The following is a 15,582-nucleotide window of genomic DNA, read 5'->3' on the forward strand; positions in this document are numbered from 1 at the left end:
GGGTGCATGCAGGAATGAATGCCGTGTGGCGTGCGTTCACCATAAAATTTTTCTATTTATGTTTATGTTAATATTAATATAGAATGAAGGTTTCTTTTTTAGCAACAGAAATGGTTCCATATATATATTTCTGAATATATTAATCAATGAATGTATTTGAAAGGGCATTTTCTCTCGAGGAAGAAAAAGTGCAGGTGCTCAAGCCCCCTTTGATGTCTATGTGTGCACGTGCCTGCTCACAACAAGTGACGAACCATGCTTATTGTTCAATGTCTAGATTGTCTACCCGTCATTGGTGTTGTGATGACCTGAAAGTTGAGTTTTTTGGTTTTCTTTAACATCCTGATCATATTTGCGTTATAAGTATTTGCAGCGCATTCCTGTATTTGGTTGCGTTGTGAGAATTTGCAGCATGTGTTGTCAAACTGAAGAAAATGTTTTCTTAATTTGCTGGTGTTTTTTCTTTTTGCATGCGTTTTCTTCAGTTGCAGCGCGTTGAGCTCTCTCGGCCACCGTAGGTAGCTTATCCTATACAAATAAGGTGTAAAGTCTGGCTCTGTCTCTACACAGGTGACCTGTGACATCTCTTTGGAAGGCTATCCTCTGAGTGTTCTTCAATCAAACCACTTGAACCGAAGAAGGAACTTTATGATGGGAACTTTTTACGAACCAGAGCAGACATCTTGTTTTATTTTCTGCTTTGAGTATTTATGAACATTTCCTCAATTCTACAAACATGAACTTGAGAAAAGGCCATTTTGGTTACTTTAAACTTTTGATTCAGAGTTTCAGTTCATAATTGATACCAAAAAGAAGAGCAACAAATTCCGATTTCTTGTAACACAATCGCACAGGTCTCAGAGTGATATATCACTGTGAAAGTCACAGAAAGGATGTACATTTTTTTTTACAAACTATCAGCTTCTCTTATAGTTCCTGTTTCTAGGTGATACTGGGGAAGTTAGTCATTCCCAAACTGAAGAAAACACCTGAAGCTCAGTTGTTCATCTCAAAATTTGGAAGTATGAATCACGTTGACCAGCTTGATTATAATTTTATGTAGGCTATCTAATTTGATAAACTATTTTACAGTTACATTTAAATGTGCATACAACCTGGGAATGACACATTGATGAAGGTTTTTTTGTAACTTGCTGGCAACTTTTTAAAAGGTAAGTCGGATAAATAGTAGTTAGGTGCCAAGAATAAGCCAGACCTCCTCATTGACTGTTGCCCTTGTACACTGTTATATTAAAAAAGACCCTAATTTAGGCAGAACCACCTGCACCCACAGCTCACTAATAAAAAATCTGGGAATGACTTGAATTTCCATCAGCTCTTTAACCTGACAGGGCATCTGTTGAATGATGGTATGTGGCGGCTCTAATTGCACCATGAAAAGGTTTCGTACATTATGGTCTTCAGAATATTGGTGTAACGGAAAAATCTTTATTGCTCGAGCCTGTTCATTAAGACAGAGGCTGTCAGTCCTCTCTGATAACACCTCCTGGTGGACAAAAGTAAGTGCTGCACATTTGGCCATCATTCCTATTAAGACTATGCTTGTCTTTTATTGTTTGGGATAAATAATTTTCAGAACAGAATATTTAGATGTATATGCAGCATAATGACTATATCAGGGCAATGGGAATAAGAATAGAGGTCAGATCTCTTGTATGTAGGCCTATTTCTTTTCCTGTTTCTTTTAGTCTTCACCCATCTGAAACTGCTGATATAAGGAAAGCATATGAATGCCACCCAACTCATTATTTGACCAATCATTAACCGTTGCTGCTTATACAGGAACTAAAAACAAATATAGTGAAGCAAAACATAAAATTTTTATTGCCTTATATTCGAGATAAGTTGATCAGGAATTCAGTTTTGCATGTTGTATTGTGAAATCTGCATAAAAAATGAATGAAAAAAGTTTACAGCATTATTTTTGCACATTTTAATAAAGCCATCTCATGTTAACACAAGTTTGTGTTTTCCCAACTATATTATGATGAATAAGCCATAAAAAAAACACAGCAAGAGATAAACTTCTCTGTGTGTTTATGTACAGTTTTATTACAAATGGGTTAGAATCAAATCACTGACGTATGACAGAAAAACCCTATAAAAATGAAAAAAAAAAAAAAATGTGTTGTATGTTTCTTTGGTCATTAATAAATGAGTGCTTGCTTAAAATATTTTCAGTTAGTGAGCATTCTTTTAGTAGTCACATCCCTTCAACTTGTGAAAGAAATCTATATGAAGGATTACCAGTGCACTGCTCACATTACATTTCTTTTGAAACAAGTATTTTCATTGGGCTTAAAGTGTTAGTTCACCCAAAAATGAAAATTATGTCATTAATTACTCACCTTCATGTCCTTCCACACCCGTAAGACCTTCGTTCATCTTCGGAACACAAGTTAAGATATTTTTGATGAAATCCGATGACTCAGTAAGGCCTGCATTGCCAGCAATAACCTTTTTCAATGCCAAGACGGCTACTAAAAACATATTTAAAACAGTTCATGTGACTACAGTGGTTCAACATTAATATTGTAAAGCGTCGATAATACTTTTTGTGCGCCAAAAATAATAAAATAACGACTTTATTCCACAATATCTAGTGATGGGCGATTTCTAAATACTGCTTCATGAAGCTTTGAAGCTTTACGAATGATTTGTTTTGAATCAGTGATTCAGAGAGCCAAAATCCCATGATTTCAGTAAACGAGGCTTTGTTACATTCTAAGTGTTTTGAAACACGCTCCGAACCACTGATCCGAAACAAATGATTCATTAAGCTTCGAAGCTTCATGAAGCGGTGTTTTGAAATCACCCATCACTAGATATTGTTGAATAAAGTCGTTTTTTTTTTTTTGGTGCACAAAAAGTATTCTCGTCGCTTTATAATATTAAGGTTAAACCACTGTAGTCACATGAACTGTTTTAAATGTGTTTTTAGTAGCTTTCTAGGCATTGAAAAAGGGAGTGTTATTGCTGGTGATGCAGGCCTTACTGAGCCATCGGATTTTATCAGAAATATCTTAATTTGTGTTACGAAGATGAACGAAGGTCTTGCGGGTGTGGAAAGACATGAGGGTGAGTAATTAATGACAGAATTGTCATTTTTGGGTGAACTAACCCTATAAATTGTCACCATTTACCATATTATGGATTTGGCCTTCAAAGTCGTCAGTGTACAAAAAAGGATCAGGTCCACCACCATTGATAACATAAAACAAACATTGTAGATACAAAGAACAGTTTTTAGTCTTACTTGTGTCTCATTTACTCAAACTATTCAGAGAGAGACAGATGATGAGTTTTTTCTTGTGCGTTTGGGACGTTTGGAGTTTTTAAGCATATGCCACAACAATGCAGACGGCCTTGCAAACATCTGTCCACATCTACAGTCAAAAGCCACCTTGCATTTCTTTTTTGCGCACCGCCTGCCTTTTTTATGCTTCCGTTTGTGCCAGGTCAATTTATGCGCCCCTTCGAACGTATTTCCACACCGTGCACAAACAAATCGGACCGACTCCGCATGCTGGACCTGGTGCCTCAGCAAATGCAGCTGTTGCTGGAACGACCTTCCGCACTGACATCTGTACAACCTTGATCCGCGGTGTAAGTAGCGATGACGCACGCTTAGCGATGGTTGTCTCGAGACGGCACCGCAGTGACGGCAGGAGAAGATGGTCTTGGAGCGCCAGCTCTGCTCACATTGCTTAGGAAGAGCCAAATCCCTGCTGTGGTTCATGTACATGGCCACTATTTGTAACGGAGCCTGAACCTGGGCAGGAGGAACCCGAGGATGGTTGTTCCCGGTAAGAGCACTAACCAAGGTGGGAAAGGTAACGGAGGACATCGGCAGGATATTTGCAGGTAGAGGTCTAATATTAGCCACTGATGTTTGTCTCAGAACAGGCTTGTTGGCTGATACAAGAGTGGGAGCAGAGACGTTCACAGTGGGTGAGAAGGATACGATGACTGGAGTTAGAAGAGGTGGATTGGAAGAGGTAGGGATACGAAGAGTCACCCTGGCGGGATTTGACAGCAAGGGACGCACTACTGAAGGTGTATGGACGGGAACTTTCGGGCGAGCGACACAAGAACTTGGAAGAAAATTGGGCCTGACAAGAGTTTGCGGCATAGCCACAACTTGAGGAACCAAATCAGTCACCTTAGCGGTGCCAAGAGGAGTTGTCTGAAGCAGGTGGTGCAGCGTCAGAACTTCGGTTGATCCCAAAGTGGCCACCGCAGGTGGAGGATCAGGTGCCGTTGAAGCTTTGGTTACTGTCTGAGTTATTTTGATAATTTTAATGGTATTCTGATTGGCGTTCAAAGTAGGGGGGAAAGGTCTTCCCTGACCACTGCTATCAGATAAAGGCACGATGGGTAAATGGGATACAGAGGAGGCTGGCAAGTTAATTTCTCCTGTAGATCTTTTCCCACAGATGTGACTTTTGAAATGTTCCTGTCTAGGGAAAACTTTGTGGCAGTACGCACAGATATACCCAGCTGCTGGGTGTTTTTCGATTGTGTGCTTCAGCAGCAACTCTTCATTCGCACATACCACACTGCACAGGCAACACGCAAACATCACCTTATTCCTGCAATCGTCCATGTGTTTCTCCATATTAGCGAATTTGCCATAGCAACAAAAGGGAGAATCAGACTGAAACCCAAATTGCTCTGCAATGTTGATTGTCCCTAGATTTGTACTTGCAGGTCTTTTCCTGTTGGGTGTCTGTTGCTTCCCTTTCTTTATCTTTTGGTGACGCCTGTTGGAGATGCAGTTTGAGTCGCTGTCGTCAGACCCTGAGCTGAGGTCCTCGTCTGGGTTGTACGCCGTGTCACCAGGGGGTAGTGAATCAGGGTTTGCGTCGCCATCAGAATCAGTACTTTCTCCATCCTCTGCCAGCCTAATTTCCTCCTCTGCAGCCACCACGTAAGCTACAGTTTCTCCAAGCCCATCCTCATGATCATTCTCTTTCTTGAGTCCAAAGCGAAGATGCTGTGGCTCTGATTGGCTCGAAGGGAGTGAGGACAAGCTGGAGGCATCAATTTGTTCATCTTTAATAATAGGCAAACTTTCGGTTTCTGTTTTGATGTGTGGGGCTTGATTTGTGCAGTTTGTATCATTGTCAATGCGTTTCTGGATGTCACTGGAAGTGTTATTCTTAGCTGCTTGTGCTGAGATACAATATGAATGATCTCTCAAGATTGTTCTTCTCAAATCAATGCAGCTTATGGTCTCTTTGATGCGAATTTCTTCTTTCTCTTCCATTTTAACCACAGTTTTTAACTCCATTGCAGCTTTCCGATGCTTTCCCAAATGTCCGTTTAGATGCCACGTGCAACTAAAGACAGCTCCGCAGATTTCACACAAGAGACTGTGCTTTGGGTGGGCATTTTTTAAGTGTAACGCCAGCGACATTACGCGTCCAAACTTTGCTCGACACAGGTGACAATGCACCTCGGCTGTGTGCGTCTTGAAGTGCTCTATCATGTTACCCAGAAAGGGGATGCTGTCTCCACAAACACAGCACATTGAGCTTTCCCCACTTGTAACTGCAAGTGGCGCTTTGTAGTCATCCTCATCACTGGAGTCGTCCGAGAAGCCGTAATATGTTGAGATGGTGGTTTTGTAATACTCCTAAAAACCAAGAAAACAATTCAGTGAAAACTAGTATTTTCTGCAGTGCGCATTTGATAAGAGAGCAGAAAATGGGGGGGATGATGTCATGCTTCCACTTTAGCGCAAGTTGTTTGGATGGCCTGGAGATGGAGTGAGTGAAACATCAAAAATAGAGAAAAATATTAAGGTTTGGTTGCATTCAGTGAAGAAATGTAGAAAATTGTTAAACTGAGATTAGTAGTAATGTAAACATATATGCTGTAAATATATAAGCTGGATTTATTTATCAAAAATTCAGTAAAAACAGTAATGCTGTGAAATATTATTTCAATTAAAAATACCTGTTTTCTATTTTAATATATTTTAAAAATGTAATTTATTGCGGTGGTGGCAAAATTGAATTTTCAGCATCATTACTCCAGTCTTCAGTGTCACATGATCCTTCACAAATCATTATAATATGCTGATTTGGTGTCAAGATACATTTCTTATTATTATCAATTGTACTGCTTAATAACCGTGCAACCTTTTTCAGGCTTCTTTAATAAATAAAAAGTTTAAAGCAACAGCATTTACTTGAAATAGAAATATTTTTGTATCATTTTTGTATTTTTCATAGACTTTCTGAATAAAAGTTTCTGACCCCAAACTTCAGTGATACTGTATATATCAGCAGAAACATTTGTATTTCTTATCAACTTATTTTCCTAGTGAAAATGATAATTATATAACAGAATAGTCTAAACATTTAGCTTAAGAGCACAATGGCACTAAATGCAACATTGTAACTACAGCAATCATCTTTTTGACTGTGCATTCCACCAGAACTTTTAGAATAGATCCCTGAAAGTAATACTTGTGTCACACTACTACGAAGCAATCTAAAAACGGCTTTAGAACATTTAGCATGCTTCATTGCTCATGTGCATGACTTTGATTTGGAAAGCATGTAATTCGGAACGTTTCTGCCCCAATCCAGAACATCTGTTGAAAGACACGAGCCCTAAGATGTTTTCACGTGTATAGGGAATGCATAGCACCACTTACAGACTGTTGACTGTAACCACCTTGCTGCAAATGTATTTTGGAACCAGTAACACGCTCCACCTCCTCACATGGTAAGACTTCCATGCCAACTCTTGTGCAGCTACTTTAGGCTGAAAAAAAAGGGGGAAACACTATATGTAACCAGCACACAAAAAGGTGTAACATTATTACAATCTACATATACCTGCACTGGCGTACCCTGTTTAACTTACAGTATCTCAACGACCCACAATATCATACAACTTTTCCTTCAATTTAAAATCAGTTTGAATCTTGTTCCAGGAACTTTTGAGGGTGTGGTCTGTGTATGTGCAGTTAAATTTTTTTTCTGTCAAATTATAACAATCACGTTATGCCAGGTAGGGCGGATATCACACTTTATTAAATAATTAATAACATATCTTAACCTGTATAAGCAACCTGACATTTAAAAGAACAAGATGGTGCCAGACCTTTCACTGTAGTATATTTCTCACATATTGTATAGTATGTAAACTGAGTTGAAAACGGGAGTCTTCCTTACCAACGCGTATACTTACAACATAACGATTTCATTAATAATTTTCGTGTTTTGGTTCTGGCTCCTCCCCCAGACAATGTGCGCACGCGCGAGTCCGTCTCCTAAATTCGTCCGGACAACAAGTCTATGTATTGCGCATGCGCGACGTTTTTTTTTTTTTTTTTTTTTTTTTTCTTCATTTAGCATTTTGATTACAGGTGTCTAAAGTTTACAATAAGATTTTATAAATATATATATATATATATACGCATTGATGTTATGTTGCTCAAACATTTAAAAACAAATGTATTAAAACCATAAATTTAAAATAATTTGTCCTATATAATTATTTTTATTATCATATACAGGATTTCATGTAATTATGATTACTTTGAGTACAAATATGTGATAATAAATAATTAATGATGATTTAATAATTTTCCACAAAAAAAAAAAAAAAAAAAAAAAGTAGATACAAATGGAAAAAAATGGAATATTGACTGATAAAATTAAATTAAACCACCTAGAAATTAAAGATGAAACAAGTAACATTTTTATTTATTAACATAAATCATTTATATGGAAAAAAATCATGCTGCAATTGCATCTAAGTTACAAGTTTTTGTTCAAACACAACATGTGCTGTATCATACTGTTTCATTTACATCAGCTAAATAAAATATAAAAATCACAGGCCTCTTCACATTTTTACTATATAAATAAAATTGTTAACATCTTTGCACGTCATCTCATGCAATAACAATGAGTTTAGCACATGATTGGATGGACCTCGTCAAGCACCTGCTAGTTTTCATAAAATAAACAACTCAGAATACAACTCCTCCCAAACTGTAAAGCACTCCACTGTTGTGATCCAGGCCTCACAGAAGAAGCCTGAACCTCATTCAACGCTGCTGCCCTTCAGCAGCCCAATCTTCTCTCTGAGAAATGCCTCCTGACTGAAATCATCTGAGCAGAGGCCCTGTCCTCTTTAACAATGAACGGCTTTGTGACACCATCATGTCTACGACAGCAGCCGGCTATACTCTGAGAGTGCAGATGACTTCTTCACACCATCCCAAATTCTAGCTGCATAGTGAAACCTGTAAAAACACATGCAGCACATCCATTCTCTTAATATGACATCAAATATACATGCATAAATGGAAATTATGTTTTTTAAATTGAAATATTTCATTCAAAATGACGTAAAAATGTACATTTAAATAAAGAATACAGTTCCAAAAGGAAGAAGCATTATGTCTGGGATGTGCTTTACCAGTTTTTCTCAGTGAGGATTGTGTGTGAGAGCTGACTGCGGGACATAGCCAGGATCTGACTGCGGAATTTAGAAACCAGTGAAGAAAAGCTGGGATGACCTCTGTAACCAGGCAGCAGAGAGAAAAGAGGGGGGCCTGATCCTGGTGCACAAAAGATACAGAACAAATTCAACTGAACTTAGTAGGTTCATCAAGAACAATGGAGAATCATGGAAAAGGATAACTATCCATAGTGTTCATGAGAAAGATACAAAAATCTGTTGTGTCATTTTAAAGAGCTACATGCATGTGCTCTCTGACAATATGAGAGCTATATATAGGGGCTTATTCATTGGTTAGTTATAGGAACAACTAGCAACCAGGGCGACTCCCCGAGAATGAAAAATTCCCCTAGTGCCATTTTCCTGGTTGCATTCGCACCGGCGATAGGAACTCTGAGGTGACATAAGCTGGCCAACAGTGACGTCATTTAAGCATGGCATTCAACAATGTCAATAATAAAATGTCAATTTATCTGTTTTCCATGTTCGTGGAGTTAGTTTGTGGAGTAAGTATGTGAGAACTGTGTGTTTACACTGCTTTTTAAAGGTGCTCTAGAACATTTTTAAAAAAAAGATGTAATATAAGTCTAAGGTGTCCCCTGAATGTGTCTGAAGTTTCAGCTCAAAATACCCCATAGATTATTTTAAATTCATTTTTTTAACTGCCTATTTTGGGGCATAATTAGAAATGAGCCGATTCAGGGTGTGTGGCCCTTTAAATCTGGTGCTCCACGTCCCAAGAGCTCACGCTTGCCTTAACAACATAAAAAAAGTTCAAACAGCTAATATAACCTTCAAAATGGATCTAAAGCGTTCGTCATGCAGCATGTCTAATCGCGTAAGCACAGTGTTTATTTTGATGTTTACATTTGATTCTGAATGATGTTTGAGGCTGTGCTCCGTGGCTAATGGCTAATGCTACACTGTTGGAGAGATTTATAAAGAATGAAGTTGTGTTTATGAATTATACAGACTGCACGTTTTTCAAAATGAAAATAGCGACTGCTCTTGTCTCCGTGAATACAGTAATAAACGATGGTAACTTTAACCACATTTAACAGTACATTAGCAACATGCTAACGAAACATTTAGAAAGACAATTTACAAATATCACTAAAAATATCATGTTATCATGAATCATGTCAGCTGCCTTGTCTAATGCCTTTCATAATGTTAGGAACATGGGCTGGCATATGCAAATATTGGGGGCGTACATATTAATGATCCCGACTGTTACGTAACAGTCGGTGTTATGTTGAGATTCGCCTGTTCTGCGGAGGTCTTTTAAACAAATGAGATTTATATAAGGAGGAAACAATGGAGTTTGAGACTCACTGTATGTCATTTCCATGTACTGAACTCTTGTTATTTAACTATGCCAAGGTAAATTAAATTTTTTAATCTAGGGCAAAATATGGTGGGTGCCGATGTTTTGTATGGCATGCGTTCGGCCAATCAACGTACACTTACGTCACTGGTAATTCCTATTGCGCTGTGTTAGACGCTACTCTGAAGAAGAACTTAAATTAGCAGACATTCCAAAAAATTTCCGCCAATAGTTATAGGAACTATGAAAACATTCATCTGATGTGAAAGCCCCTTATAGGTAACAAAACATCTAATTAATAAACATATTAATGAATAGCAGTATTTAGCACTAAAAATGTTATTTCACTAAAAAGAAAAAAAGTACAGAAAATGGCTCTTGACATCCGGGAAGACTTTTGGTTATGACACACAAAATGATTTCTTTGGGCTTGTTCCTTGAAATTATGCTACAATTCTGAAACTTAGCCTAACAACAATTATTTTCTGACCTGCTCTTGTCAAAGCATCTTCACCATCATTCTCCATCATAGGTAAGAGGAAAAGATTGACTTCTGCCTCCAAGTAGTCTCGACTCAGTCCTGGGAATATGTTACAATCCAGCATGGATAATGTGCCTTCAACCAGAAGCAAAAAAAAGTCAATCAGCCAAACACCAAACCACCAATCATGTGGTGTTAATGAATTTGTTTACCGTCATGTAAAGTGGACTGACCTTTATATTTTAGGTGGGAATGGACCATAAGCTTGTCAACTGCCATATGCATCTTCTTCAGGTTTCGTGGACAGAACTCCTCCCTCCTCGCTTTGTTCTGCAAGAAAACTATGAAAACAGAAAGAAAAGACACGAGTTATACTCTCATACACAACCAAATCTGTGAGCATTTGCCAGCAGCTTCACACATTATGAATGTTAAAGGTGCTACAGAGGATCTTTTCGTCGACTGAGAAACCAAAGACTGTTAGTGAGGTTTTTTTTTTTAATTTTGAGGGAACGCCTCCCAAAACTCATGCACGAGTATTGGAACACGAGTGTTTACCACCGGCATTCACTGTGTCTTGTTAGTGGATTCATTATGTCGGACTCACCGCAGATAACTCATAATCTGCAGTTGTTACTCCTGACAAAAACATTGCATGCGGCGCTTGTGGAAAGTTACTTGGAGTGCGCACGTCTCTCACAAGGAACGTCATGGCAGTGATTGACAAGCCAGAGGGCCAATCATTTACGCGATGATCACATAAACGATTGGCTGGTGTTTTTAAGGCCCTACCTCGTGCACAGATGATGAATATTAATATTATTTCTTTCAGTGCACCTAATAATCTTTTATCAGTTAGTAAAGACAGTTTCAAGTAATATTGTTTAATAGTGCAAAAACGTATAAAACAAAACATCCTCTATAGCACCTTTAAAGTACAATTTATTATAGCTCAGTACATGACTTGGATGATAATCAACATTAATTGTTTTCCTACCTATGTGGGGGTAATACTCAGAGCCATCATCTGCCCCTGAGGAGCCTGTGCTGTCGTGACTGGCAGATGGAGTCGAGGGTTTCAGCATCTCAGCAGTCTGCAGAAACCTGGCAACATTTTTAGGCAACAGAGTCACCAGTTTCCTATGCTGGAATTGTGAATGTCTGTAGTCCCTAAGATAATTTATTGTCTATTTGTTACCAAGGCCATGTTCAGACTGCCAGCAAAAATCTGCATTATTTGCATATCCAGATTTTATCCAGATGGGGTATTTTTTAAAGTCTGGACAGAAAATCAGATTTTTTTCAAATCTGATTCAAACCACATATGGAGGTGGTTTGAAATGCTTTTCCAGTCAGATTTTTACAGATGCATCTCAGTCTGGACACGATGAATGCTCAAATCGGATGTCAAATTGTCTTTTGCAGTTTTGCTGGTAATACTACTGTTAAAAGTATTATAAATGTAATACTTTTATTCAGCAAGGATGCATTAAATGAATAAAAAATTACAGTAAAGACATTTATATTACAATTTGAACAATGAAATATGAGACTCAAATATTTTACCGTCCACAAATTTTATATATATATATATATAAATAATCATAAATGTTTCTTGAACAGCAGATCAGCATATTAGAATGATTTCTGAAGGATCATGTGACACTGAAGACTGGAGTAATGATGCTGAAAATTCAGCTTTGATCACAGGAATAAATTACTTTGTGAAATATATTCAAATAGAAAACAGTTATTTTAAATTGTTATAATATTTCACAATATTACTGTTTTTACTGTATTTTTAATTAAATAAATGTAGCCTTGGTGAGCAGACGAAACTTCTTTTAAAAACATTAAAAATCTTAGTGGTTCCAAACTTTTGGACTGTGTATATATATATATATATATATATATATATATATATATATATATATATATTTATATATTTATTTATTTATATATATATATATATATATAGAGTAATGAAACTAACTGTTGAAATGTTGTGCTAAATGATTTCCATGTCATTATAATTTCAGCATACCTATACAAGTTGATATCAGTGAACCAGTCCTGAATCACAATCACAACGTGACATACGGTAAAGAGGAAGGCAGTGATCTGCAGAGACTAAACCAAACAGTTGGAAATGGGAAAAAGAAAAGGGAGAATTTCAGTTTACTTAAAATTACAGAATATTTTTATTATTTATATTGTAAAATGGTACATGACATATAAACTATAGAATACTACATGTAAACATCTGACATTATTAATCATATTAAAACATATACTGTAGTAATTATTAATATATAATATTATTTTATATTATACAAAATTATTAGTAAAATGGTACATGACAACAACACACCTGCATCTCCACGTATGTATGTGGAAGGTTGTATTCAGGCGGAAGCTTGCGGTCATTGTTAATAAGATGATCCAAAATAGAAGGGCTCAAAATCGGCTGAAGATGACAAAAAACATGTTATTGAGTAGCCTGCATTCTGAAAACAGCGTGGTTCTGTGTGACTCTACAGTCTGACCTGTGTGTCCAGAAAGATGACCCTCTCCTGAGTGATGTAGAAATCAATTCCACTGCTCTGGTTCCCAGCTCTCTCCTTGATCTCCTGCGTCTGAGCTCTGAATACATACGCCCTGTTTAACAGAGAATCGATAGGTGAAACGTAATAACAATGAAGTGGAATACAAGGCAAATAAATTGGTAACAAATACAGAATCATGATTCTGATGAAGGACTTACCTCTGGTCCTCCTCAGGGCTGTTAGCAGACAGGAGAGACATGATTGTGGATTTGCCAGTGCCTTGTAGCCCAATAACTCCCACTACCAACATATCCGTCTGGTCTCGCAGATACTGAGATACACAATAAACACATATTCAGCATACATTCACTCAACTATTATTAATTTATTAACAGAATAAACATGCCCTTGCCTCCATAGCGCTGTCACACCAATTCATTTGGTCATCCACCAGCTTAATGCTGTGCTTCATCTTCTCAGGGGGGAGGAGCTTAGTCTGGCCAATCACAGCTGAAAATCACATGGTGAAAGATGATTAGTTTATCACAGAAATAATCAAAAAGTAAAAACACACACACAACGGTTTAAAGCTGTGTAAATATTTGCATTGAAACTACCGCTGTCATTATAAAGATGAGTCTAATTCACCATGAAATCCAAATTCTTATTTTTTTATTTAAGTAGGTGTAGGTTTATATGTACTGTGGGCTTTTGTTATGTTTAAAAATGTCAATAAATAAAGAAGATTTGTGGTGACTTTCAAGGCTCTGACATACTTAAAGCAAAAATCAGGCCAAAATGAAGTTTATCTGGTGTTCATTTCAGGACTTTACTAGTGTTGAATTTCAGAGCTTGTGCAAACATCCTCATCTCTATGATCAGATGCTTTCTTAACTGCTGTTTTCTCATCGCTGTCATTTTTGTTGTGTTTATTTTGTGATTTAAAGGAAAGCGAGTAGCTCATATTAACATATTCATCTAAGCGTCATTTCTCCCAAAGTGATGAACGAAAAAGTACTTCGCTTTGAGTATATCGGGGCCTTAAGGAGCAAAACATGAGAAAATCACTGACGATCCACAGCTCCACCGGACGCAGCTGAGCCCATGCCTCTGTTCTGGATCTGATACACAGGTTGAGTTGGCCGCTGACCTTCCCTCTCAAGTTTGACACTTCCTGCACCTGAGGCTGAAGGAGGCACATCAGGAGTGTTCCCAGGTTTGCCCCCTTCATCTCTGGTCTTAATGAGCATGATTGGCTTTTCCAAAGACGGGGCTCCACTCGCTGGAGCACTTGATTTGGACTGAAACCGAACAAAGACAATTTTACACATCAGTAGTTTTATATAAAAAACAAACCTAAGCTATTCACTTGAATTTTTGTGTAAGATTAACAAATTATATTTATACACTTATTCGCTCTCCAGGAGGTTTAGCAAGAATAATGGGGGTCTTCTGTAGAAGAGGTCCTGTAGGTTCCTCACTCCCATCCTGAGAATATATGATAATAATAATACAACATTTCTGCCAGTTTTTCAAATTGGAGGCCAGGGACCCCCAGGGCACAAAGCGAGTTATAATAGCAAATACAATGAGTAGAAAAAATTATATCAATTATATATTTAGCTTATCATTGAAAAATCATGTTTGTGTAAGTTTAGACACAGTCTCACCCTGCGCTCACGGGGAACATAGTCTCGATCACGACTGGGGCCGGAGAGGTTTTGACCCGGCGGTCCTGGGTCTCGGTCTCGCCGTCGCCTCCTCCTCCTTCCCTGTCCGTACATACCGGGCTGACTGTGACCGGACTCCGACATGCTTGCTTGCTAAATACTAATATACTGAGTGCTGGACTTCTTACTATTATGACTATTCTTGCAGAGCTTTGAAAGCACTTTCTTAATGTTCAAAACGAATATTTGCCATTCTAACGTTTATAGTTTTTAAAAAAGGTAGGAACATTACATATCAAAACTATGACTAATGACAATTAGCTCACATATTCGGACTGTCGACAGCCATAACTTACTAATAAATGACTCGGCAATCCTAGTTTAAATAGCAATGTCGACTGACATGATGCAACTATGTAGCAACATAACCCATTTATATTCTTTCTACAATATTGTAGTATTTAAATTGAAGATGTCAGCGTCCACAGGTACCAGACTGTTGTGTGAGCCAAACGGTACGAACCCGAAAATAGACCGATGAGGAAACGCAATGTCGCCTTTTGGTTCCGATCATACTCTACAAAAAATAATTACATTATTCTAAAAATAACTTTTTGACACAATTATGATCCAAACTTGCATTTTCACGATTCAATTGCCATTTTATTTACAGAAATAATGATTAAATGAAAAAATTACAATAGAAAGCATTCAGTAACCTTGACACACCGAAAGTCTTAGCATCAGTCACGCATGGCCTTGAATCATCCCAAGAATTTGTTTTAACTATGGCAGCGTCAAAGAAAAATGCAAAAACAGGGGAATAAATATACATGTTATGTAAACATGACATTTGCATTCTTATAAAAAATGCATAGTTATAGGATAAGACAAGCCATCTGTGATAAATGTGTGACACATTTCATGTAGGCTATTTAAATTTAAAAAAAAAAAAAGGTTCCTCTTTATATTAGCTCTTTATTATGTACTAGTATTTAAATTAATAATTTGATACAATGCACTACGTTTTTACATACTTGCATGTAATTA

At 37.4% G+C, this 15,582-nt stretch overlaps 3 protein-coding genes across 7 annotated transcripts in view; 1 reads left to right on the forward strand and 2 right to left on the reverse strand.

Moving 5' to 3' along the window:
- Window positions 1-2,408, forward strand: part of kcnn4 (potassium intermediate/small conductance calcium-activated channel, subfamily N, member 4) — a 28,589-nt gene extending 26,181 nt beyond the window's left edge. Inside the window, exon 9 of the mRNA XM_067395560.1 lies at window positions 571-2,408. Coding sequence (XP_067251661.1) covers window positions 571-574 — 4 coding nt within the window. The 3' untranslated portion in view covers window positions 575-2,408. The remainder of the gene's footprint in view (window positions 1-570) is intronic.
- Window positions 2,409-3,063: 655 nt separating this feature from the next.
- Window positions 3,064-7,270, reverse strand: si:dkey-79d12.4 (uncharacterized). 4 transcript variants are annotated; one of them, XM_067395584.1, is made up of 3 exons: window positions 7,228-7,270; window positions 6,689-6,798; window positions 3,064-5,659 (listed from the first exon to the last, which is right to left on the reverse strand). In XM_067395584.1, the coding sequence occupies exons 2-3, from the start codon at window positions 6,770-6,772 to the stop codon at window positions 3,302-3,304; spliced, it is 2,442 nt and encodes an 813-aa protein (XP_067251685.1). In that variant the 5' UTR covers window positions 6,773-6,798; window positions 7,228-7,270; the 3' UTR covers window positions 3,064-3,301. The 4 variants fall into 4 exon arrangements, with proteins under 4 accessions (XP_067251685.1, XP_067251692.1, XP_067251703.1 ...); XM_067395591.1 differs by having other exon boundaries at window positions 7,141-7,243; XM_067395602.1 differs by having other exon boundaries at window positions 7,212-7,236.
- A 427-nt stretch (window positions 7,271-7,697) lies between these two features.
- smg9 (SMG9 nonsense mediated mRNA decay factor) lies at window positions 7,698-15,042 on the reverse strand. Of its 2 annotated transcripts, none has more exons than XM_067395617.1 (13): window positions 14,533-15,042; window positions 14,270-14,350; window positions 13,935-14,163; window positions 13,275-13,372; window positions 13,081-13,193; window positions 12,863-12,974; window positions 12,688-12,783; window positions 12,361-12,446; window positions 11,314-11,420; window positions 10,550-10,657; window positions 10,326-10,415; window positions 8,467-8,608; window positions 7,698-8,290 (listed from the first exon to the last, which is right to left on the reverse strand). In XM_067395617.1, the coding sequence occupies exons 1-13, from the start codon at window positions 14,674-14,676 to the stop codon at window positions 8,212-8,214; spliced, it is 1,485 nt and encodes a 494-aa protein (XP_067251718.1). In that variant the 5' UTR covers window positions 14,677-15,042; the 3' UTR covers window positions 7,698-8,211. The 2 variants fall into 2 exon arrangements, with proteins under 2 accessions (XP_067251718.1, XP_067251711.1); XM_067395610.1 differs by having other exon boundaries at window positions 7,699-8,290; window positions 10,326-10,451.
- Between the last annotated feature and the right edge of the window lie 540 nt (window positions 15,043-15,582).

The sequence above is a fragment of the Chanodichthys erythropterus genome, chromosome 2, assembly GCF_024489055.1.
Source record: "Chanodichthys erythropterus isolate Z2021 chromosome 2, ASM2448905v1, whole genome shotgun sequence".
NCBI classification, from domain to species: Eukaryota; Metazoa; Chordata; class Actinopteri; order Cypriniformes; family Xenocyprididae; genus Chanodichthys; species Chanodichthys erythropterus.

Excerpts from the sequence above, each read along its gene's own strand:
- si:dkey-79d12.4 (XM_067395584.1), bottom strand. The coding sequence starts at position 6,772 with ATGGAAGTCTTACCATGTGAGGAGGTGGAGCGTGTTACTGGTTCCAAA. Across the intron at positions 5,660-6,688 it reads GTGGTTACAGTCAACAGTCT|GAGTATTACAAAACCACCAT; the intron begins GTAAGTGGTGCT and ends CTTGGTTTTTAG.
- smg9 (XM_067395610.1), bottom strand. The coding sequence starts at position 14,676 with ATGTCGGAGTCCGGTCACAGTCAGCCCGGTATGTACGGACAGGGAAGG. Across the intron at positions 12,784-12,862 it reads TCATCTTTCTGGACACACAG|CCGATTTTGAGCCCTTCTAT; the intron begins GTCAGACTGTAG and ends TGTCATCTTCAG. Across the intron at positions 8,609-10,325 it reads AGATGCTTTGACAAGAGCAG|GATCAGGCCCCCCTCTTTTC; the intron begins GTCAGAAAATAA and ends TTTGTGCACCAG.